Source organism: Bombus pascuorum, chromosome 10, assembly GCF_905332965.1.
Source record: "Bombus pascuorum chromosome 10, iyBomPasc1.1, whole genome shotgun sequence".
In the NCBI taxonomy this organism is placed as follows: domain Eukaryota; kingdom Metazoa; phylum Arthropoda; class Insecta; order Hymenoptera; family Apidae; genus Bombus; species Bombus pascuorum.
Genome location: NC_083497.1, coordinates 10,344,774 through 10,370,983, shown reverse-complemented (window position 1 = coordinate 10,370,983; position 26,210 = coordinate 10,344,774). Strand labels below are relative to the sequence as shown.

At 42.2% G+C, this 26,210-nt stretch overlaps 1 protein-coding gene across 11 annotated transcripts in view; it reads left to right on the top strand.

The window, feature by feature from the left end:
* LOC132911461 (transcription factor Sox-2) overlaps window positions 1-26,210 on the top strand; it is a 360,539-nt gene that overhangs the window by 239,844 nt on the left and 94,485 nt on the right. For 4 of the 11 annotated variants that reach the window (XR_009658997.1, XR_009658996.1, XM_060968095.1 and 1 more), the window contains exon 2: window positions 4,709-6,074. The exons of 6 other annotated variants lie outside the window; for them this stretch is intronic. Coding sequence is in view for 3 of the 5 variants with exons in the window: in XM_060968095.1 (XP_060824078.1) it covers window positions 4,711-6,074 (1,364 nt within the window). In the remaining 2 variants the exon portion in view is untranslated. Of the gene's footprint in view, window positions 1-4,708; window positions 6,075-8,202; window positions 8,282-26,210 lie in introns of those variants that run through there. One more of the 11 variants, XM_060968097.1, reaches the window with a different exon arrangement.

The window sequence follows — 26,210 nt, the reverse complement described above, 5'->3', positions numbered from 1 at the left end:
GAGGTCAATTTAGCGAAAAAGGATGTGCATCGTTAACAAATTTTGAAGTAATTTTGAAGTAGATGCGTTAAAAATGAAAATTATCGAACGAGATAGAAAACGTGTCTCGATGTTTTTAAGAATATCAAGAAAATTTCATTGTAATTCGACAAGTAACTCTGTCGGTTGAACTCAATTTTAAATAAATCAAAAATTTCATTATAATTATATATCAGACGAAAGCAGGAAATCGATATACACAAATCGATATACAAGACAGTGCTCGTCATAAAGCTTCGAAAATGCATAGGGACACTAAGACGTTTATTGACTTTGCGATAATCTTCTTATTCCAACTTCTCACTTCATGCTAGCTCATCTGTGCTCTTGCCAAATAACGTTTTCAGTAATAACAGCTCTTAAATGACTCACCGTGTTTCCATCTTCGTAACGGTAAATACGTTACTTTATTGACACCCGTATATTTTCGAGACTGTAAAAAAGCATATTAAGTTGCTGGTAGTTAAAGGGAAGAATTTCGCCAAAAACATTTAGTGTTTCAACGACCTGCGCTGAACGAGTAACGATAACAAGGGTGAAAAGAGAGAGAGGGAGAAAGATAAAGAGAGGCAAAATAGAAGCAAGTATTCGTCGAAATTGAACGATACTGAATGTTGGAATGGAACTCTATCCGGCTGCCCCTATTCTCATTGTCGCTGACGCACAGTGCACGCCGGGGTTGCGCTACGATTATCTATGACGCATTCTTCCATTATGCGTTTCGCTCTTTCTCTGGCTTTCTCCCGCGTCGATTCTCTCTGTCTTTGTCTGGCTAGTGGGCCGCGGCAACAGGTCCTACGCATGAGCCGCGCTTAAACGGAGTCGCATCGGCCGATGGAGGTTCTTTCAGGAATGGCTCGTGAGCCTCTTTGTGGATTTCACGAACGAGAGACGAAGAGGAAAGGCCGGAGGAACACCGGCGAGTTGAATGAAAAGGAGAAAAAAAGGAGGGAGAGAGAGAGAAAGAGAGAGAAAGTAAGGGGAACGAGAGGAGACAAGGAGAAAATGGGTCAAGTCGGTCGGATATAATGGGTGATTTGAATACGACGAAGCGCGACGCCAGCTAACGCGCCCGCAAACGGTAAATTAGCCGAGACGTTTCGCGGTTCGACGAGAGAATATGTATACTCGTCGGTGTGATTAGGCATCGTAGGAAATGCAATCGACGACGATGATTGATCTTTGTTAATATTTTCAATATTTGTTCGATATTCACGAAAGTATCCGAACTCGTCGCGCAGAATTTTCATAGATTAACGTAGGACATCCGGATTGACCACGATGGGCTACGAAATTATCCGAACTCGTCGCGCAGAATTTTCGTAGATTATCGTAGGATATTCGGATTGACCACGATGGGCTACGAAATTATCCGAATTCGTCACGCAGAATTTTCGTAGATTATCGTAGGATATTCGGATTGACCACGATGGGCTACGAAATTATCCGAACTCGTCGCGCAGAATTTTCGTATATTATCGTAGGACATTCGGATTGACCACGATGGGCTACGAAATTATCCGAATTCGTCACGCAGAATTTTCGTAGATTATCGTAGGAAATTCGGATTGACCACGATGGGCTACGAAATTATCCGAATTCGTCACGCAGAATTTTCGTAGATTATCGTAGGATATTCGGATTGACCACGATGGGCTACGAAAGTATCCGAATTCGTCACGCAGAATTTTCGTAGATTATCGTACGACATTCAATTGACCACGATTGCTAACATTTTCAATATGTGCTTAATACGTGCATATTTAAGCATACGCAAATATTTTCAATATTCTGTTCGATATTCACGAAAGTATCCGAATTCGTCGCGCAGAATTTTCGTAGATTATCGTACGACATTCGATTGATCACGATTGCTAACATTTTCAATATGTGCTTAATACGTGCATATTTAGGCATACGTAAATATTTTCAATATTCTGTTCGATATTCACGAAAGTATCCGAATTCGTCGCGCAGAATTTTCGTAGATTATCGTACGACATTCGATTGATCACGATTGCTAACATTTTCAATATGTGCTTAATACGTGCATATTTAGGCATACGTAAATATTTTTAATATTCTGTTCGATATTCACGAAAGTATCCGAACTCGTCGTGCAGAATTTTCGTAGATTATCGTAGAACATTCGATTAAACACAAAGGGCTAATCATTGCTATCATTTTCAATATGTGCTTAATACGTGCTGAATATTCGCGAGAGCACTTGAGCTTATCGCAGAGAATGTTTACAGATATCTTTCGTGTAATCAGGCATCGTAGAAAATGCACAGTATCTCTGTCAATACGTGTTTGACATTCACAAAAGCATTTACATAGGTAGGATAGAAAAATGTTACTAAACAAATTCTATTACATTTCTTTGACACTGTTGCGAGACACGAGAATCGCTCTTATGTTGGTAAAGTTCGATATAAGTCGGAAAAAGTATGCATATAGAAACAACGTTTTCTGTAAACGTGTACCTTTTCCAGATAATAAAATGAACGTGGAATTAACGTTAAAAACGAACTCGCTAAATTATATCAGGTATAATTGAACGTATATATTCAAGTAACGCAATGGATAATTGGTTGTTCAAATACTTGTGCGTGGTACAACGAGAGATCTTGTAATTTCTGTCTGCGTTTTAGATTTGTTTCAAACTTGACCAACGTTAATAACGATGCTCGCCTCTCGTTACAGCGTCGACAAAAGTTCAAACCGTGTTTAATACCACGCACGATATATTCGCAAATAGTTTGCACGATAGATAGTTTGTTTCTAAATAGAAAATTCGTGTTCTTGAGTCGTTGCAAGTCCTCGAAGCATCGCAAAGCATCGCAAAAAACGAAAAGAAAAAAGAACGCTCGCGCGTCAAAAGTTTAGCTATTGGTTTGCAATCGAAAATCTGATTGGGATAAGAATAATTCCGACGAAGGCTACTTTCTACTAAAAAAATTACTGGTCAGGAAGAAAGCGCGATACGAGGCAAAACATCGATAAGATACGATATCCTACGCAGTTAGAATGCACTTGCACGCGTACTCGCCAGTGTAGCGTGAAGCAACAACGTGAAATTATTACCTCGAGCAACGTTGCTTAACCCTGAGCCCTTTCGATATATTCTTGCTCTTTGTCTTACAAGCATATCGTCTCGTCCCTTGACTCCACCAAGCGATGCAAAAAGGAAAACTAGTTCGATACGTCAGCCTATAATTCTGTTATTCCGTAACGAGGAAAAAGAATTTATCTTTAGACCATAAAACCAGCCATAATATATCCAAGTACCTAAACATCGTCCAAGTAAAAGTTGCACATAGGCGTATTGGAATAAGAAAATGTTGAGGGAAGGAGCGTGCGGGATGCGATAGAGAAAGGAGACACGCGCTGTTGTAGCGTACGCCGTTGACGAACGTTTCCCGAGTGTTTTGAGGATAGAAAGCGGATAGGGGGTGAGGGTGCCGGGCAGAAGAACGCGTGGACGAAACATTGGCGACCCGAAGAGCCGAGGGCAGAAACGGAGCGAGGCGAAGATCGCCAGGCGAGAGCCGAACGCTCGTGCAGTTGGCAAAGAAAGAGCGAGAGAGAGAGAGCGAGAAAGCTGGGAAGAAAAAAGCGTGAGTCGAAGCGAGAAGCGACGAAGAGAGCGAACTTGGAGGGGTGTGGGAGAGGGGGTGAAAGCTTTACCGCGAGAGGTCGTCGGGGTTGTTGGCATGACGTCACGGCGTAATGGCGCCGCCTTCGGCGTCGAAGGGAGCCGCGCGATTGGTCGAGAGAAATGATGGCAGGCTTGCGTGCCAATCGATTGCCGTTGGTAGGCTTGGGTCTGGTCGGACGGTCGGTTGGGTATGGTTGCTGCTAGCAAGATAGGTAGGGTTGCTTAGAGAAGGGGCAGTGAGCGTCGAGTGAACGAAACAGGAGAGGGGGGAGTCGCCTCGGCAGGAAGTGAGCCCCGAGAGTGGGACCCGAAGACGGAATTCACAAACTGCTCCGACTGTCCATTCGTATAGTGGTAAGCGAAGGAGGTACAAGCAGTCGTTTTCGCTCTTCTGCACCTCTGAGTTAGTACGTAGTAATAACGGTAGTAGGAGTGAACACGGACGGAGGACAACTCAGTGAATCGAATAAAGTGTGCAACAGTGAGCGCACAGCGGTATATACGCGTACACGCATCCAGAAGAAACATCGCCGTGGACGTTATTTTGGACACAGTGGTAAGAGAAAATACAGTGACAGTGAATAATTTTCGTCCGACGTGTAAACATTGATTGTTGGTCGTTGTTATTGAGAATCGTACGCGGACTCGTACGCAGCGCCGTGTCGAATCGGTGCAGTGATCCAGCAGTTTGGAAACAGTGTCGGTGGTTGTGTTGTCGCGCGCAAATTCCAACAAGTGGTGCGGTAATCGAAAGGAAAAGTACGATCTCGTATAACCGAGAGGAAATTAGACGCTTCGGCTTCCATGTAACACGAGAGAAGATAGACAAGGGGCAATTCCATTCGCGCGTAATATTCGCGGGATTTGAATTGCCGTCGTGGTTTGACGACCAACTCAGCACAACAAGGATCTCCGAGAGTACGCTAACGCGTCCATCTCGGCGTATTTCTCCTCCCTAAGTAGTACAGTAAAAATCCAGCAAACTGTACGGACAAAGGGAGGGAGGAGATATGCTGACGATGGAGTCGGACCTGAAAGGCGGCAGCCTGCACGGTCAAATACCTCCTCATCCGCATCAGGGAGTCTCCCCGATGGGACATCATACCGGTGTATCTCCGTATGGTACCCTTGGATCCATTGTTCACAGTCCGGCATTATCTGGAAGTCCTCCGAATACTGGAAGTCTGACTTTAGGTTTACAACATCATCACCAAACACCGCAGCATCATTACGCGTCGATGCAGGCCGCGCAACAACAACAGCAACAAAATATGCATTCGCTGGCACAGCAAAACGCTGCTCAACAACAGCAACAACATCATCCGCATCAACAACAGCAGCAACAGCAACCACCACCGCCCCAACAACATCATCAGCCACCAAATAACAATAATAATACCAGTAAGAACAACAACATCGACCGCGTGAAAAGGCCGATGAATGCGTTTATGGTGTGGTCTCGTGGTCAACGGCGTAAGATGGCACAAGAAAATCCAAAGATGCACAACTCTGAAATTTCAAAGCGATTGGGTGCGGAATGGAAACTGCTTAGCGAAACGGAAAAGCGCCCTTTCATCGATGAAGCAAAACGATTACGCGCGGTACACATGAAAGAGCATCCCGACTACAAATACAGACCGCGACGTAAAACAAAAACTTTGCTGAAGAAAGATAAATTCCCACTTGGAAGCGGAGTAGCCGGCGTCGGAGGTATGCTGGGCGTAGATCAGCGGCAAGTCGGCGCTACCGGTGGACCGCAGCAAGCACAACTGCCCCGTGACGTTTATCAAATGCCAAACGGTTATATGCCTAATGGATACATGATACATGATCCAGCAACCGCATATCAACAACACGTTGCATATGGTGGTCACATGGGAGGCGCAGCCGCTGCTGCCGCTTCTGCTGCTGGCTATCCCAGGTACGATATGGGCCATCACATGGGCGGTGGCAGTCCAAGTCCCATAAATAGCTACATGAACGGTTACGGTTACGGTGGTGGAAGTAACAGCGTACCAGGTGGATCGCCGTCACCATACCATCAACCGCAACCGGGATCGCAAATGTCCAGTCATAGTCCTAGCGGTAGTAGCATAAAATCTGAGCCTACAAGTCCAGCGAGCGGCGGAATTCATACGCCACCAACAGGAGCATCTTCGTCAGGCGCAGTCGGAGGACAAGTTGTAAAACGAGAGTACATGGGCCAACAACAGTCTCAGCAGGCGCAGGGTGACCTCAGGCAAATGATCTCGATGTATCTGCCCCAGGGTGTCGAGCAAGGAGTCGTCCAGCACGGCGCCGGTGTCTATTCACCCGGTCCATCACCGGATCCGCTTGCCCAGCACCATTCCGCAATTGCACCGCTCGGTCACATGTAAGTATAATTTCCTTATTCCTCTTTTTTGCCTGCTTATGGGCTTACATTTAAACCTATGATCTTGCTCGATAGATAAATAATACTTTTTTTTAATATAATTATGGTTGAATATAGTTCGTTAATTGATTATCGATCGTTGAATGATCGAACGAGAATTCCGTAACATTCTATCTGGCAAGACTCTCTATCGCATTTATCGTTCCTTTTACATTGACCTTCGAGAGTAGGATAAACCTTGATCGAGTTGATTAAGTTTTTTAATTAGTTCGATTAAGCTTAGATTTCACGCAAAATCCGTCCTCGTTACGCGCGATTGTATCTTTGTACGGTAATTGTAGTTACATCGTGGTTAACCATCGAAAATTACGCTCTCGGTTTATCCTTCTCCCTTGGTAATATTACATTGTCCGAAAAGTTTCTTCCGTTTCGTAAGGTGATAATAGACGAACGACAATTTCTGTTTGATATTATTTTATTGAATTAAGTATGATCCATTTCCTTCTATCTCTATTATTATGTTCCTACGTAATTAAATAATCTGATATAAAACGAAAGAGACTTTTCGAGCAATCTAAAATGTAGCTTGTGTCTACGGTCGAGCTTCCAAGCAAACTAAAGAAACTGTAGGAAAGAAAGCCAACCGTTTACTAAAGAAACAGTACGAAGGAATTATTCATGTTTATCATAAATATATAACGTTGGAAAAAACGAGCTCGAACGTAGTATGAGCGCTCGCGAGCGATTCGGAGCGGATCTAGAGCCGAATCGATCGCGTCTCGTAGCAACCTTTTCGTAAAGCAACATCCCCGCTTGCCATCCGCAAATCTAGTGCCTTGCATTTGTATACTAATATCATTCACCGCGACATTTCCACTTCTGGACCCTGATGATCAGTCCTTAGTACGTAACAATTAGTACCGCTATCAGAAATGCCATGCTAGTCACCGCTATAATCCGAGATAATGGCGAGTAACTAGCAGACTACGTAACAAGATTACGCGAACTATCCCCAATCGAACAATCTATCGAGTGTAAATCAACACTGTGGTTAGCTGCTAAACAAGACATCGTCGTTCTATCCCATTCGTTTTAACCGAACCATCGCAAATTTCGCCTGCAAAGAAATCTCCTTCTAAGCAGATATTTTTCTCCCTCCTGTTATTCTGCTTCTTGCTGAAACGATATACTCGAACGTGATAAAACAGAGTGGGCGTTCTTGTTCTTCGTTGCATCTTTCTATCTTAATTCGGTTGGGAGAATGATCACGTTTTGGACGCCGGATTAGATGAAATGTTAGGACGCGTTCACTCGATCAAACAGACGATCGACGAGATTAATTAATTCATCGTGGAGGCGTGATAGAACCGCATGCGAAACCAGCGATATTTTGCAAGATTTTGCGACGACGATCTAGCAACGACGCGTTAGGTAAACAAAGAGACTCGTCCGACGTAAGAACACAGTGCGAAGCGATATCTATTGCTATGTTAAGCTGTCTTTACCCCTCATGTCCTTTCTTTCTTTTTTTCTCTTCGTACGTATCTTCTTTTTCTTCTGTTTTGTACGACAGCCGATAAAATTCTTTTCCTCTTTTCGCGTTTCTTCGGTAGCTTCTCTTATTTCTCTTATAATTCGTTTAATACGCGCCTTTTTCCGATATTGCGAAATTTCTGTTTCGATAACGCGTCGCGATTATCTGCTCTAGGGTCCAGAACGTAGGGAATTTCGGATGGTTTATACTTAAGATTTACTTCTCGCGGGTCAATGAATTGCTGGGATAAGTGTTGAGTTTAAACGTGTCGAGCTCCGTGGATTGAGTCAAGAGAAACCTCATCGACCGTTTTTAGTTTCTTCTCTGTTCCGGATCATCGATGTCGGTCGTATCATTTTTTTCTCCCCTTTGTTTTTTTTTTTTACCTTTTCTTTCCACTCGCTATCGTTTCGTTTCGAGTCACACGATCGATCGAGAGTTTTAATCTTCGTAAGAGTTTGGGCTCCGATGGTGTCGGAGAAACGAGAGAACAACTTCTGGTCAACGGTGAATGCTTCTTCTGACTCATCCTATCGACTCGAGAACACAATTACGAAAGACAATCCCAATTCCTAACGCAAAATAATATCGTAGGATAGCTTAAAATGTCGGGATTGGATGGACGGAAGTACGCCCGGACTCGGATGTGACATCAAAGTACGCTACTAAAGATTATTATTAAACCTAAGAATAAAGATAAGGACTAGCGAAGGGTCGTGCATACGAGAATCTCAGAGATCGTAGGGGCCTAGATGAGATCGCAAGGGGTTTGTCGCAATTACGGAAATATCATGCACGAGGGTAAAAAATATCCAATAGAGATTAAGTTATGTCTAAGATCGATTCCTGTGGTATACGAGACTTAACGAGAATAACAGTTCGTAAATATTTTCTTAGAATTAAAATCTGGTAAAAATTAAAAAAAAAAAAAAGATAAAAAATTAAAAAAGAAAAAAAAAGGGATCGAATGGTTAAGACGGTTGCGCAATCGAGAACGGGATCGTGGGGGGTCTGGGTGGCGTCGCGAAATGTTTCTCGCCATCTCGCTAGGATATTTTCATTGTAGATAAAAGAAAGGGGCAGTCGCGTATAGTTTGTCGCCATTACCGGGGGGAAATTTGACTAACGAATGAACGAGGCTAGAAATAGGTTTAAATCTTGAATAGAATTTAGTAAATGGCGAAAGAATTAAAATAAAAATAGTGTAATAAAAAAATAAGAAAGGGGCTTGTTATAAGACAGATGCGCAACCGGGATTCTAATAGATAGATCGCAAGGGTATGGGTAACGCGGGAAAATATTTTTTCGCAATCTCGATAGCACAAAATCAATAAAAAAAAAAATGGTTTGCAGTGACCTGATGCATCAAGATTTTGCGGATTTTTTACGTGTATGATGTACAGTGGATTCGAAGAAGGCAATCGACGTTCGTCACAGATCAAATGAACAAAGAGGAAGCAACAGGCAGGAAACTACATCAGTCGGAATTTTCTGTGAAAGATCGTCGATTTTAATTATGCATTCTTGGCAAGAATGCAACAACTTTCGTTTATTCTTCCAAATTTTGCGACAAATCTCCGCTTTTGCGGTCCCTATCTTTTTTGCCACCCTTGTCATTCTTTTTTTCTACCAACGTGGCGACAGAGAGCAGCTCGTTCGTAGCCCAATCGAACGAAATATGCAGTTTCATTAAGATAGGGATTTCAAGAGAAAAGAGACCCGATACGCGTGTAGATTAGAAGACAAACACGGCCGCGTATCGACGACTAAATTAAAGGTGATTACGTCCGATCCCTGAGGTGCTCCACTTCGCGATGCAAAAAGAATTGGAACAGGGACCGGTCGAGTCGGGGAAAGTCGTCGATTCGCATCAATCTATAACAGATTGCAAATTAGTATTAGGTTATCCTAAAAGTATCTTTCGTTTCATAAGGTGACAATAGATGAACAACAATTTTTGTTACATCATTTTATTGAATTAAGTATGATTTATTTAGTTCTATCTCTATTACTATATTCATGCATAATTCAATAAACTAATATAAAATAAAATTCGTTGTACTGCATTGTTGCCTCACGAAACGAAAGATACATTTCGGACAAGCTAGTATCTTGTAACGGAGAATGATAACGACGATGACCACCGAGAAACACGCGAAACATGAGATGATCAAATCTCTTACTGTGATAAAATATTAGAGAAGAACTAGATCGAAGGCTGAAGCGTAAATAACAGTTGCGTAAAAAATTTCCAAGGTGTAGTCATCGCGGTATAAAAGGAAATGGGAAAAGTGATATAAATAGCAGAACAGGGTACATACAAAGAGGCGATGAGGGTAAGGGGTTGTATATATATGTATATAAATTTACGAAATATATATATATATAGAAATATATATATATAATATATTATATATATTATATATATATATATATATTATATATAGAAGCTCGAGTATATTTTCCCCATTAGCAATATTTTTTCTCTTATTCGTATAGTAACACCTCGTTCGACGTTAATATAATTCTTACAGACTCTATCGTTTCTATCGTGGTCATTCTCCTCGTGTTTTTGAGATCATCCTAACTGTTATGAAAGAACGACGAAGAACGAATAGATAAAATACAACAGAAACAACTATTATATATATATGCGGAAAACAGAGATAGCATATGAGAAAGAAAGAGCGCAGTGGCATGAATGACCGCGAAAAAGTACGTACAACGATTACTTGTGTAAGATGACGTCGTCGAAATTAACATACAAATTGACACCATATCACAGGCGTATACCGAATGTACGACACGAGTAGTTTAAAAAAAAAGGAAATAATTGTACATATCATTAAACTTGATTTTGTAAACACAGCTCCAGTGAAGCTTCTACTGTTTTCCGGGAAAACATGTTTGGTCATACAAGAAGAAAATAGGGAAAAAATAAAATAAAAATATCAGTGGTCTATTAAAATTAATCCTACGACTCTTCGTGACCCGGAAACGTTCATGCTAAAAAATTACATTTTAATTTACATTTTCATTTTCTAAAAATACTTATTTACGAATGTCAAGGAGAGAATTTTATTGTTAATTTTACTTTAATATTATTATATATTATAATTATTATGAATGACTTATGTCTGTATATGTCAGTAAATCTTTCCATTTTTTTTAATCCTGTTTAAGCATTCGGTATTTTCCGAATTCTGATGCATACAAAATTGTCATATGTATATGTATTAACATATATGTGGTTGTACTCTATAGAGTACATCGTTCTGAGTATCAACAAATTGCATCCGATATGCGATGAAAACGAACGTAGGACGACGAGAAATTAGAAATATGAATCTAGTAGATAAAGAGACGAGGCCCGAAATGTTGTAACGTTTCCGTGAATTATAAATTAGATCAACTGTAACAGGTTCCATGATGTAACTATGTCGTAAGAGATTTTCAAAATTGACGATTGATTGACGAAACTTTACCGCACAGACCTTTCCAGATTTTAGCGAGCCAGTTTCTCGATTCATAGTATTTTACGACTTTTTGACGAAGCTTCTTCAGTATTTTGAATTTCTCAGTATCGCTTTCTGTGGAATCCGATCAAAAGAAAGAGGAGCGGATGTATTTCATTCTTTTTTATTTTTATCCTCTTTTCTTTTTCTTTCTCTTTGAATTATCAAAAACAAGCTATTTTTATTTCATTTTCTTCGAATTACCAAAAAAAAAGTTATTTTTATTTTATTTTCTTTGAATTACCAAAAAAAAGTTATTTTTATTTCATTTTCTTCGAATTACCAAAAAAAAGTTATTTTTATTTTATTTTCTTTGAATTACCAAAAAAAAGTTATTTTTATTTTTTTTTTTCTTTGAAGCAGTATGTCTCTATATCACTAGTACTATCAAAATATCACTTTTGCAATTATTTGATATTATTACCCTAGAGAATTTAGTAGTATTTAGAGAAATAGTACAGAGAAAATACGGTCGTCGTCCTCCGTTCGTTTTTGAAACGATGACTGTACAATCTTGTGCATATGAGAGTGCAAAACGAAGAAATGGAGAGAACTAATTGTACAGAATATCAAAAAACAACGCGCAAATTTTTTAGTTCGCTACACTTTATATTGTAAATACGTTTACCGTGGCAACGATACGTCATGGTAATTTCTCTTTATATCTAATACATACATATATGAATGGCAAGTAGATGTGTTTTATTTTTTTCTATTCAATTTCCACCGACAAACCCATTGAAAGAATATCGAAGAGCCAAATATATGAATCAGGCAATTAAAAGATGACGAAAGGTAAGTTTTGAAATTAAAATCGCGAGAAATCGTAAAGAAACGCCATCGACGATAAAAATGATAATCAGGATATCGCGACGAGATAAGAATCCGCGAAGACGTTGTCACGTCGTGATCCAACTTCAAAATTCGAGTAATGCTATGCTAAATTCTACGATAATGGGAACGTGTATTTCCAACTGAGACGATCAGAATCGACGATTAGGTAACGGTGGTCCGAGGCGGAAGTCCGTGAAGTTGTCAATTCGCGATCCAACGTCGGATTTGAAGCAATTTGCCGAAAAATTTCACAATGCACGAAACGTAAATTCCCGAACGAACGATTAACGTCTCGACGATTAGCTATCGCTACGAGGCAAGAATTCGCGACGAAGGCGTGGATTCAGGAACGAACGGCGCTGGTAACGAGACGATTTGAATTTTTCAGTATCCTTTTCTCCGCTGAATAGCTGTTTTTATTTGCGAGCTCGGCTCATAGCCACCGCGAAATGTCCCAATAAATATAACGCTCGGCACGGACGAGTGGAGACATTAATTCGCGCCAATAAATATTCCCATCGTTCCGGCACATAAACCTGGCGTTTGTCATATACACGCAGTCATTTCGGTTAAAAGGCATTCCCTCTGCCACTGAATGCAAATGCGAGTGCTCGTTGTGCGTGCCGTAGGGTCTCTAAAGTGCTTTCAATTACGTGTTCCACCTAATGTCCTGGCCTGGAGGGCCGTTTTCCTATGTTTTGCATAACCGGGATTTTCAAGTGTTTCACGCCCCACGAGGACGCGCGACGCGCCGCGCCGCGCGGCAAGTCGCCTCCGACACGCTCCAGTCCACCAGCTACTTCTTTATCCTGATTTTTTTTATTTTTTGATCTAGCTTCTTTCTCTTCCTCTCTCTCTCTCTCTCTCTTTCTATTTTCTGCCTCTAACGAGCATTCCTAGCTTTCTTGCCTCTTTCGTCGGTTCTTTCTTTCTCCCTTTGTTTCATTCTCTATTCCCAATTTTTCTCGCTGTGTCGACAAAGCTGCAAAGTGCGTGCCGGCAATTGCAGCCCGCGCAGGGCAAAAGAGCGTAATTACCAAGGCAAAATCCCATTTTGGGATATTTTTCGTGGCAATAACGCGTACTTTGGCGGCAAACGTCGAGCTTTCGTTTGTAAACCCTACCTTTCTTTGTCTTCTCGTGCTTTTTTAATCGGACTTTTTCTTCTCTGCATGCATCTTCACCGTCTAACGGCAACCATTTGGTCGGACGATTAATTTTCGCCGCGTTTTGCATACACACGATCTGTCGTTATCTACCGCAGAGCCGGCACATTCGCGCGTCTCATTGGACGATGCAATATCGTCCTATTTGCAACGTGTACTGAACGCTCGATAAGGAGCACTTGTTTGTTACGGCGATGGAAACGACGGTCGAACAGCTGCGCTCGGAACACGCGAAATATCCCAAGTACGTCCCGTTGCATCTTCAATAGCGTCTATGGTTTAACGATGTACTCGATCGTCGGCTCGTTAAGCGACCGCTAGAAAAAGAGGAAAAAAGAAATATAAAAACGCTCGCTGTCTTTCCGTACGCGGATTTATATTGCTGAAACACGACCTGTTTCGGAGATAGCTATCAATTGATCAAGTTACACGCCATAGCAACACGAAAATCCATGTCGTTGAAACGATCGACTCCTCGTACGCGATATCTGTCCGATCGAAATTGAAAATCGTGGTACGAGCCTTGGATAAACAATCGTAAAGTAAAAATCCCTCTTACTATGTTTTTACTCGATAAATTAATTTCTAACGAGAAACGAAGGAACAGTCGAGGTTCGATTAAATTCGGCTCTCACGATTTCTCTAACACCATCGTGTAAAAATTCACATGACGGAACAAACTTTTTACCGCCGTCAATTATACGAAAAAACTCGTAATACAGTCGCTAACGATTATCCAGAGTGGCGAATTTCTAACGAAACGTGCCTGTGAAAAAATATCTCGGACATTCGAATCGTGTGGCTCACCGGGTGCAAAAAGCCGGGGCGTGCAGAATCGCCGGTGATTGGACCAATTTTTTCTCGCTTTCAATTAGAAGGTGGCCGCGTTTTGATCGCGACGATGCGATCCGCGTTAATAAATTATGAGAGATCCGTTCGAGCGGAACGATTTTTCGCCGTGGTCGGCTATTAACGCGCGCAACAAAAAAAAAAAAAAAAAAGGAAAAAAAGAAAAAGAAACAGCTGTCCGTAAGTGAGCGTGTAACTCTTTCCCCGCTAGTCTCGCCCGTCACGCCGGAATTCATTTCCCGCCGCGTTTCCCTCGCTGGAAACCGACCGCCGTGTCCCGCGTCGCGTCTCGCGATGCCCGCGAGTCTTAAAACCCCATAACGCCCACACGGTGTCCCGCACCTGACTCTATTTCTCGGCTGATTTACACCGCCTCTGGCCAAGTTGCCCGGGGGTATGTTTGCGCATACATTAGCGAGGAATTTTCTCGGTTCGCGGCGAACGATGCGCAGTGGCAAAGGGAAACGGCATTGATAAAGCTATCTCCTGAATAGAGCCGCTCTTGCTAACCCGTGACCATTTAATTAATTGCCCGGCCAGCCAACAACGTTCCGACGCGTGATTAATCTTCGCGCCAAGGTCGTAGGCTTCTCCTTACCGGAATCGAAAAAACTCTCTAATTGAAACGTACGAACTCTCCTTTCGCAATTTTAATTCGGCCACGATCCCGCCGCGCTGGCTCTGGAATGCCGGACTTGGACCGTGTACCGCAGTTCCTTTCAAACTCTGCTTCTATTCCTATGGAAAATCTACCACGTACTAGTTTGCCTTTTACGCGTGATTATGGCAGCCTCGAGATAATTTAGGAGCCCGGCAAAATAGTTTCCTCGGGTTGAAGAACGAGCAACTTTCACCCCGGCGCAAAAACGAGAAAAGCAACTTGGATATTTCGAAATCTTTTGTGGATGTACGCTGGCTCGCGAAAGTGTTTGTACACTTCATATCACGCGCGTGTGTCATGTAAAACATTTTGAAGATAACATCGGAACACAATTGTCATGATTATGTTGGTAAAATTTTAAAAGCAATCCGAAAATATAGATTGAAATTACGCGACATTTATTGCAAGCATATATCCAATCAAAAGTTAATATGCAACGTAAATACCCAATAGCTGTTAAATATTGTCTCACTGAACGTTCAAGTTTATTGATATAATAGACAATCGACTGTTTAAATACTCTTCTGGCTTGCACCTATCAATTTTACCAAGTTCGTAAATCTTGTCGATACAATTACGATAATCGAGGCTGACAATAGCGCTAAAAAAAAATTGATATATTCGTAAAAGGTTTCTATAATTGAGCCAATACATTTACGTGCTACTGAATCGATAGAATTCAGGCGGCACGTCCAAATAAACGGATTCCTATAAACGAAATTCCACCGCGATTTAAGTATCGCTGCTTCTGTCAAACGTTAAATATGATATAACATCGGAGAAACCATAAATCTCGACTCGCTCGGTTGGCACGTGGTTGATCGACGAGAAAAAGAAAAAAGGAGTATCCCCTCGTGGATACGTGGAAGGTATCGCGGTTTGCTTCTCCCTTTCTCGGCCTTCCTGGCCCGGGTTAACCCCCGAGTAAGATAATATTCACGGCCAATTACCTAAAACGCACTCCTTATGGAGGCGCGCAGAGTTATTGGCAGGCTGCCACCGTGCAATCGAGTATCCGGTGTGAAACGACCTTGTTATTAACGTTCAAGTAAGCTTTACCAGCCAATAACCCTGTGCGCCTGGGTCCAAAAGGATTCGTCGATCCTCACGCGATACTTTGCGCCACAGGGGCCAATTAGTTGATTACCTGCCAACTACTCTATTCAGAATCTCAAGCTTTAGCCTGTCTGTTTAATAAAATCCTTATTTCCTTAATAGACAAAATTATATTGATCTACCTAATTAAAAATATGTTCGATCGACTTTGGCATGCAGATTAATTTTCGAATGTGAAAAATTTATTTCTCTATATACTCGTTCGCTTTCTTTCGTGCTGCAGTTCTCCTCGTTTTTCCAGACTGGCCGTGTTTATGGCACGAGCAGGACAGTTATGGGAATGAACGGCCGTCATCGGGAATCCAAAGGGATCATTCCAATTTGTTAATTGGCACGATAACGTACGCGATCGTATTTTTCAGTGGGAAACGGCCTCACCGCCGTATTATCGCCTCGTTTTTGCGTTTCGTGTTCGCCTTGCATTTATTTGCACACGCTGCTCGCACTGATTAAGCTCCTTAATCTGTAGATTGGCTGCCTGTGTCGCAAGTGTGCTGCACATGGAAGAAACTCGCTTGCAATTCCACGGCGACCAAATATTTCCGTGACTTGGCTCTGTGTCAATCTTTTTCCATCAAGTTGCTCAAATTTCTTCGCAGATATTTCCTAAAAGTTGACAATTCTCCAGAAAATGTTGGAAAGTTCTTTCAGGGCCGGCAGGTTCAGCGCGTTCGTCGGAATTCGGCTCCGTGGTTTACGAAAATTACCCAATTAAAAAACACCGATTTTGATACCATTAACAGATGCAAGACATTTTTTTAATAGCGATAATTTTAATTTAAAGAACTGACAAAAATAATCAAAGTTCGGTGTAACTCCATAAAGACCTCGTATCCTGGAAACTACTTTAGATAAAAAAATCCAGGCGCTTTCAGAGAAATGTAATTTTTACAGAAATTAAACTACATCAATAGTTTTTTGTAAAAGTCATACATAATTACAAATTTTGTACTTTAATTGAATGTTTTGCCCCTTGAAAGCGAATCATGGATGCGGAAGAACATTACTTGGATTTGTTTAAAAACTGCTTAAAAAATAGAGATTGTATTATCATTTGATATTCATCGTATAAAAAATAAAAAATAATTCCTCGTTGTAAAATTTAAGTGTAAGATTTAAATGCATATTTAGGCCCCACAAAATTTTCACGCTGGTCCTGAGTTCTTCCAAGCTCTTCCATCAAAATGTATCGTAACTATCCAGTTTACTAGTTGCAAGGAGGTACTACTTTTACAATCACGTCACTCATTTCGACCTTTCAGTCAAATTTTACATCTTCTTGAAAAAGATGAGGTACCGTTATTTGTGTCAGAAGGATATTTCGGACAAGCCGAGCAATTTGTCAAACTCCGTTATTAAACAGTCTGCGTCCGAAAATAAACTATTTGATTTGCTTTTACTGTCGTGACGAATAGTGAAATACGTGATACATACATTAATAACTCGACAGATGTACGATATATATCAACGATTTTTTCAACTCCTCTAATCAGCAGAAGGAAAGTTTCTCCAATTAACAACAATATTCACAGTTTAATCATAATTCAATATGTATAGCGTCCGTATATTATTCCATTGCTAGAATTTGTAGTTTCTTCAATTAACCTTAACCCTCTCACAGACTCGGTTCTAATATTACAAAAAGATTATTCGAAAACAATTTCCTTCTTATTTGCTCCCACATATTTTTTCCTCCGATGGTATCTCGTAATACGCACAACGAATGTAATTATTCCTTTGAAAGTGTACAGTGAATTGAATTTGTATATCGTCGAAGCGTAGGTGACTCACGGACAACCCTAGCTTGCTATATTCTGGAATGATATTGCTATATTCTGCTTCTGTAGCGACATTCCTACGGTATCCTAGACAGGGTGGACGACGCTACGACGTACGAGAGAGGCCTCCAGAGGAACACCGGTGAGGAAGGGGTGAAACGACGTGAGAGACGATCGTTGCAGACTGGTTCGACTAGCTGCGGGGTCAGTTTATCGCAAACAAATGGGTTACGCTTGTTCGACGCCGTATTTCACCGAAATTTATTGTTTATTATTCCGCAGCCTCGGGATGATATAGGGCCGTGTTTGCCCCGAGTAGCGTTAATGTCGTTAATAGCACCACTGGTTCGACTGCCAACCACCGGCAGCCGATACAGGGACAAAACCTCGGGGACGAGTTTCTCTCTCTCTCTCTCTCTTCTCTCCTCTCTTCGTCTTTTATATTCAGGTTGTCATTGTCCACCGGAGTTCTTTCCTTCTCAGGTTTAGTCGTTCTCCAGTTTTATTTTCGGATCGTCGCGCGTCCCAAGTGAAATTAAGCAACCTTCCCGTCCCTTACCTTCCCCATCCTCTCCTTCCGAACGTAGGAGTTACTGTCTTTTGAAAATGACGCACTTCTCTGACTATTTATTACCTGCCAGCGAGCGTTGACCTATTCGTCAGGTCTGCCTTACGAGGCTTGTATCGTGAGCTACGACCATGATAACAGAATAGCAACTCCGCTACATACCCGACTGCTTAGCTGGCCCATCTTCCACCGAATCAAACGTTTCTATTTATCGGGAAATTTGTGGCAGGTTTTGGGAAAAATATGAAAGAATAACTATGTAAGTATGGCACGCCGATAAGTCAAGGCTCTTCATGGCTAAGACATTTCATGGCTGTTTGAGTCGTTTGGAAATTCCTGTTAGGAAATCTTTTAAATGTAAAGGACAGAAATGGAGGATTAGCAATTGGGATGTGCGTTGTATCAGATAGCCGTGTGCCGGCCTTGAATGATCTTTATGCATATTCTTCGTTACGTTCCTTCTACGTTCCGTGATATCTGTCTTCAATTTTACGCTAAAAAATCACTCAATACATTGTGATAATTTTTCCTCCGGTTGAAACGAAGTCCGTTTTGATGATTGAGACGTACACAGTTACAGGCTTGAAACGGACAAAGCAACGATTTTATTTCCCTTCCTCTATCTTCAGCAACTTGTTTCACGATTTGCGCGTCTCGATACGCACGATCTCCTTACGCACAGCTCTCCGAAGTAAATTTCTTACGCAGAGTATCTCGATGGTATTCTCGAAATCGTGGAAGGTTCATTAGCTTGGTGCGCTTTGCAGCACTAATCGGCAGGCGCTTTAATTAGACGTCAATCCGATCATTACGATACCGAGAGGCGGCAACCGATTTCCTGAATATTTCTTCGCCCTCTCTCTTCTCTTTTCGTCGTTCTTGAGCGAGCACAGACCGGCCGTGTCACCCCGCATTGCAGCCTATATCACGCCAATCAGTTAGCTCAACATGGACTCGACGCTAATGCGTCCTTAATGCGACAAACTCGGCAGTGGGTAAACAGTCGGATCCAAATCCCTTTTTTCTCGAGGCGTCGTGCTTTCTTAAATTGACCCTTAGCCCGACGATTTGTCGCACTTCTGTTAGGACCATTTCCCATTCGAGTGAGCCAACGATAATCGAAGGAATTGGACATGTGAGTTAAGCTGTCACGTGTATAGCTATGATTCCATCCCGGCTCCTCTTCTTTTTTCACGCTCTACGGTAATGTCGTTTCACTTAGACAAGCTTCGACATCTTCTTACATTCAATCTTGAACCTTCCACGGAATAATCAAATTCGTTGTTCCATTAATCGTCGATGTAAGAAACTGTCTGGATTCTACTTTACTCTATTTTACAAACTATCCTGTTCTACTTTAGTAAACTATCGTAGGTTCATGAGAAAAAAATATCAACGTCAAAGTTATTAATAGTATTCGACGTCTAGGGATAAGAAAATCTTATTTTTGTGAGTTCATCCGCCATAAGAAGATAGCATAAATAATTGTAAATTTTTTTTTGTTTATTTTGGTTTTTACAATTTGTCCTCAAGGACATTTGGTAAAGTGTTATATCTCATTGGCAATAAAAAAATAAAATAAAAATACATATAGCATGTGGGTGGCTACCCCCAGTGGGGTGGCAACTTGGTGTTTGCTAAGTTATATCTTTTATGTAAATAATCGTAAATGTCGAGAAAAGTCGAAGAAAACGTTAATCTTAATTGCCGTTCTTCTGTGCGTTTTAAATTATGTCTCTATTAAATTATGCCTCTAAGTGATTCATGGCAGAACAAATAAAATAAACGTGAAAGTAAGTTGCAGAAATAAGACAATATATAAACGTTATTGAATTATAGCTACGAATATTATCGTTAATTAAGAAACTTGTTATCTTTTCACGAGTAGAATTTACATATATCAGTCTTCGTAAAAAGTTGTAGCCGCCGAGCTGTCAATGCGCGTGATATATTTCTCTATTTGTCGAATCACTAATAATTTATTTTCAAACTTCGGTTAAAATTGGTTAGTTAAAAATAGTTGGTACCCAAATTTCCAACGTTGCAAGGTAAATTGCTTGGCTTCCTTGAAATATGGTATTGACTCAAGCAATGTTGCTTTACCTTAGTCAGCTGTGTCTACGCGACCCTAGCGCGTTTATGCTTCCTCGAGCAGCGAAAGAACCATAAAAACAAACAAGAAATCGAAAAGCGACCGAGTGGACAGGAGCCATAAATCGCGAGGAAGGATCCCGGCAGCGGTTTCGCTATCTCCCCTCGGCTCTTTCGTTTCCACACCCCCGTCCTGGCTCAAGCCAGACGTGCGTTATTGCGCTAATAAAGCACTTAACAATTATTTTCCGGCCGGTGATTTTTCAGCCGGCCACGGGCAGCCACTGATAAACCGGTGTCCCGGCCGATAACCCGGCCACACACCAAACCTGTGCACGTACAATCCCATCCATAAGTCACCAAACGCTCGCTAGTTCCCAACAAAATGTCTATCGAACGTCATTTATCGAAATCACTACATTTATCGAAGACGACGATTCTATTTATCTGCCGAAAATAATTCATCAGATAACGTCAATTCCGTTTCGGTCCATTTTAATTATTTTCCCTATGAGGAACTTGCAGTAAACAACTATTGTATTGGCAACTGAATATATATAGTTATACTATATACATATAGGAAATATATATATCGTTATCCTTCTCTATAATTCCTATATTATCCTTAAATGTAGAAAGTGTTGGCTGAGTTATAGGTGAGATTGTACGTGCATACGTGCACAGAGCGTCGAGTTATCGTCCCCGAAACGAAAACAGGGTGGAGGAGAGGCACGAGGCTACCCCGTAATGCACGATTTGCATGTGAGAGCGGCGCGAGTGCCGCGTGGCGACGAATAGCACGCGGCTAGATCCGTCCGGCTTAATTGAACGCGATCGCAATCGGTGTTGTCCGATTTGTCTTAATTTCGGTGGCGAACCACGGAACGCTTCTCCTTCGCTTAGCCTTCTTCTTCGCTTATCGTCGCTGGTTTCTACGTCTGGGAAGCGTTCTAACGACGTCACGCGTCTCGCTATCGCGGCTGGTCATCGTCGTCGGGGAGATTGCCACGTCGCGATTGCGATTTCGGTGCCGTTGAACGGTAATTTCGCCGATGAATGAGACTCGTAAGCGATATAACGACCGGCCACTCTGCTGTCTTAATTATTCCTGGCCAATTACCTTGGCCGCTGGATACACTTTTGATTTTTCCTTCTTAACTTCGAGTTAAGAGTTGAGACGTTGTATCGTGGTAGAATTTTTACTCTCAGATATAGACGACAGAACGATGCCTGAGAGATCAACGTTGGACTCGGAACCGTATCTATTTGACATTCTATGTTTGCGAATGTTCGGCTTTCTATCGTGTTATCAGCGCATTGCGACGTTTCACAAACATTCCAGTTCACTTCTTCAAGGCGGACCGAAAAATCACAAACATGTCATGAATCATCGTGAACGTTCGATAATCCTACGCGTTCTGCAAACCTTCGTTAGTTCTGCTGGTCGCTTGATGAAAAATAGATATCGAAGGTACATTTAAAAATGCGCACGTGCATGAGTTATACGCAACAGATCGGTATTTCAACTGGCGTAATTTTTAATACTACGCGAGTAACCGCGTACTTCATAAGCTATATCGGAGAGATTATTTCGCACGTTGGGTTAATCTCGCTGGAATTAAAGCGTTCGTACGTTGAAGTACTCGATTTGGAGTTGGAAATTACAATATGAAAGAAACAGTAGCACGACGAGAGATTTATCTCGAACGTTGGAGAAAACGAAATTTCAAGCGACTCCGAGAGAACTTTCCTCGGTAGAGTTTTCGCGTGCGGAATTACCATTAATCAGGTGGTCAGGAATTGGTACTAAGCCGATGCGTACTAATTTCCATCGAGTTGCCGATGTAATTTAACGAGTTCGTAGCGTGTCTTAATTACGAGACCGTCTAATCATCGCGGCGGTGCGCGCTGCCGCTCGGAAAATTCTACGCGCGAAGATCATGCAGCTTTTGAATCTTGCTCCTCGTGATTCAACTCGATCGATGATAATTGCTTAATAATATATCTCCTTTCGCGCGTTAAAAATACAGCGTGTTACGCCCGAAGGAAAGCAAAAGCGCGTGAGAGAAATTCGCGCGATAGCAAGACGGAAAAATTTGATCGCGAAACGTGTCAAGATCCACGCGGATATTTCTTATAGCGAGGCAGGCTCTCACGAACGCTTACGAAACTTGTTCCCAGACGAGTTTGCTAGAAAGGCACGCGTATTGGTACATTTCGTAGTTGCGTACGTCCGCGACGGGCCGAACCGTGAGTGTCATCGTATTTAATTAAAATGTCACACGCGTGATAAATGTCGCGTGTGTCGCGTGAAAGAAATCGTCGTGGTCAGCCTCCTCTGTCCTGTCCTTTCCAAGGGGGGAAAGGGGGCGGCAGACAGCGGCCTGGAGAATAATAAATGAAATTTGCTATCGTCCTGACATCTATACCCGTGCCACGAAGGCGTGCGTTGAGAAAGAAGACGAAGATGACCGAGGGGGCGGAAATTAGCGGGACACGCATTTATCTCTGTGACTTTTCGGCCAGCAATTACGCAAGACGGTCATTTTTCAATATCCCAAGCGGTCACCTTAATTCCTCGCTTTGTGCCGTGCCGCTTTTTTGTTTAAACAAAAGATCTTCTAGGACAGGGACGATGGATGGGGAAACGATGATGCGGTTTTGCTAAGGTGTCGGTTGAATCTTTTGCAAAATGTACCGTTCGCGATCCTTCGAGCATTACGAATCATGGAAAGCGGACAGACCCGTAGAAAATGTTAATTTCGCTCGATGAGTTTAAGTACGCGTTTGAAATATTTCGTTGGCTGGTTAAAAATCATGCTGGCATTTAACCGATACGAAGTTTCGTAGGAATAGGATCTAAAATTTTGAAAGTTTATATCATTGGTCCGGAAGAGTAAAACATTTTTAACAAGTTACATCAAACTTTATTTTTCTACAATGTAAGAGAATACTCGAATCTTTGGTGAACCAATAGAATGAAAATGGTCTTAATCCTTGATGCTAATTCTTAGATTTCTCCTTGTAGAGGTATTTTACTAAAGACTTTGTTCGATCTCTGGTCGATAAATTATATCATTGACCTGCGACAAAGATGCGAGTGATACACCGAAATCAACGAAATACGTCGATCATCTTTTACAAATGCAAAGACAAATTTCCATGCTCTTCATGGGATGGGCTGACTTTTAGCACCTACGTATATTGATTTGACGCTTTGTATTGCTCTTGGTGACAGCTATAGATAGCCTCGGAAAGTTTTAGACCTCGTAACAATCCGTATACTCTGTTTCTATGATTCTTGTTGAAACAGCAGGAGGATTCTTAGAGAAAAAATCCGGCGTAGAGGACGCATCGACGCCCGTTCTGCGCGTAAATGCACCGATGCACGGCTGATGCATATTTATCGAGCGTGGCCCGTTCGAGGGACTCTTATGCAATTTTCCATTCTCCGACTAAGCGTTAGCAGGCTCTCTAGCTGCTCATACTGCGACTCGGCGGCCGCGTGCACACGCACTTAACACTCCGTGAAACGCCACGTAACGCGTACAAGGAATCGTGCTCTCTCTCCTACCGGATCGGCAGGAATCGTTACCATCGGGAAACTCGCGGGAAACCCCTCTCCGCGAAGTCGGTTTTAACGACCAGCCAGTTGAATTCGCTGTATGTATCCAGCGAAAAAAGTAATTCGACGAACTCCGTCACGATTATTAAGCGGTGGAAGCCGCTCGAGCACTCGTTAGGGTTCAAGATTTATGAATATTTGTTGAGTCAGTAGAGCAACGATAATTGGCAGCTTCAGTTACATCGCGGGTGCGTCGGTATCACGTGCTGGTTAATTTACGGGGAAGGTAGCAACAACGTTTAACGATAATCGACCAGCGATCGTCCGAGAAAGCGCAGATATCTTTTCGCAAATAATCCGAGCAGCTCGCTTTGAAACCTCGTCTGGTTTCCAAATGAGATTGATAAGGAATCGAATTGCGGCGCGGCGAATCGAAAGAATTTGTAGTTTCCATGCAGCGTTCAAGGTTGAAACGAGAACGAGGCCAGGTGACAAATCGCAGGACGAAGATAGGCGGAAAAAGGTAAGGAAGATAGGTTGATCGATGGAAAAAACGAACACCTATTTCACCGGAGAATTTAACGATTGCGCGGAATGCACGCGTGTCTAGGTACATATTCATCGTTGTATCGTCGAAGCATAGCGATCCGTTCTAACGCGATTCACGTACAATCCGCCGCGGCCGATGCCTGATGAATGACTTTGCAATTATATTCTCATCAACTCTGGCAGCGACGTTGCCGTTAAGCGGAGATCCCGCGTGCTTAAGACGCGAGAAACGCGCCTGGCGGATTCGTGGCACGTAAATTATTTGTATAATTGATTCTCGCCACGATTCTGCTCGCTATTTTGCCGGCTAATTAACCTCGATGCAGTGGAGGCTCATACGGAGCGAAATTTTGGAAAACGTTTCTTTTTCTCCGAGCTGATTATAATTCTACGGAGGATGACGGAGCTACCTTGGAGAAACTCAGGTGCGATAACTAAAAGAGAGGAGTAGCTTCTTCGGGCTAATTATCGCACGACGCGACGTAGAAAATGTTTTTCTCGCCGCAGAATGATAACAGACGCGATAGCTCGCGAGACTGTCTTGCGTCACGAGAGTCGATCGACGAATTCGTCGTTTAAATTTGTCGGAAATAACGCGCCAAGTATTAGCACAAAAAGAAAAGATATTCTTGCTATAATATAGTCAGGAGTGTACGTTATAACAATTAAGCACTTCTGATCCAACGATACCAATTAAGAATTGACAAAAGTTACGTATTTGCAAGCTGTGATTGATAAAGATTTTGCTATTTTTTTCCACAGTGACGATTTCAGAAGCGGTTCGATAGGAACTGTCGAACAAGCGTGAAATGTAAAGAGAAAGCTGGCGGTAATTTACTAATTAAAATTCGATGATCGATAATCGGGGGCGGGAAACACTCAAGATAGAAGATATGACGCGCATCGAAGCGACAGATAACGCAATTAATTCGCGCGCGCCACGGCCGTAAGAAACAAAAGTTGTCCCGATAACGGCATATTTTTCTTCCTATCGTATCTCAGGCGAGGTAGACGCGTGTCGCGTTTTATTCAAACGATACGCGTGATCTCCGCGAGAAAAGCACAAGCGAAAGAAAGGGACGCTCAGGGGGAGGGGAAGGGAATGGGAAAGGAAGCTGGCAGTCGGCAGAAACGGACGACGCGACGCTCACAATTAGTAGAAAGTCGCGCGGTACGCGTAGTCGTAATTAATGAGACGACCGGGCCCCGCTCGAATCTTAATTATTTATCGCTGCATCGTTGATTAATTACAGCGAGGCGTCGCGTTCCACCGCGGGTGATGTATCGCCCGGAACGTCCACGGTGACAAATTATGCCACTTCTTTTCTTCTGTCCGAGTTGAACGGGCAATCTCCGTTGGATTCGTTGTCGTTTGTGTCGTGGCACACCGGTTTCAAAAGGATCGCGCGCGATCTCTGCGGTTCGAAAGGATTCCGTCACCGTGAAGCGGTGATCTTGCGACAGACTCGAGTGGAAAAATGTACGAGAACGTCTTAGACATTGAACGTTGTCGAATCTCTCGCTGTACAGGGTAAACAAATCATTTGCCACGATATTTCAGCTTCTTCCGATACTTTAACAAAAATATATTTCGTACAAAATTGGTCAAATCGAACATACGTAAGAGGAAAAAAGCGGGGAATGTGGAGTTTTAGCACTGCTCAGAAATGGGAAATTTATTTTTTGATATATAACGTCGCAACTTTGTATCAAGATAAAACATTCTATTCTTTATTTTATCCCGCATTGTTTTCAACTTTTACTTGTCATTTTAGATAATGTGTAACGCGTCGAACTATAGGAAGTAGGAAGTGCGTTGTACACCTCAATTTCTTACTATTACTTGCTGCGAAAATTTTTAATCAAATTTAGCCGTTTCCTCCAAGTGGATCTAGGGCGGAAAACTATAC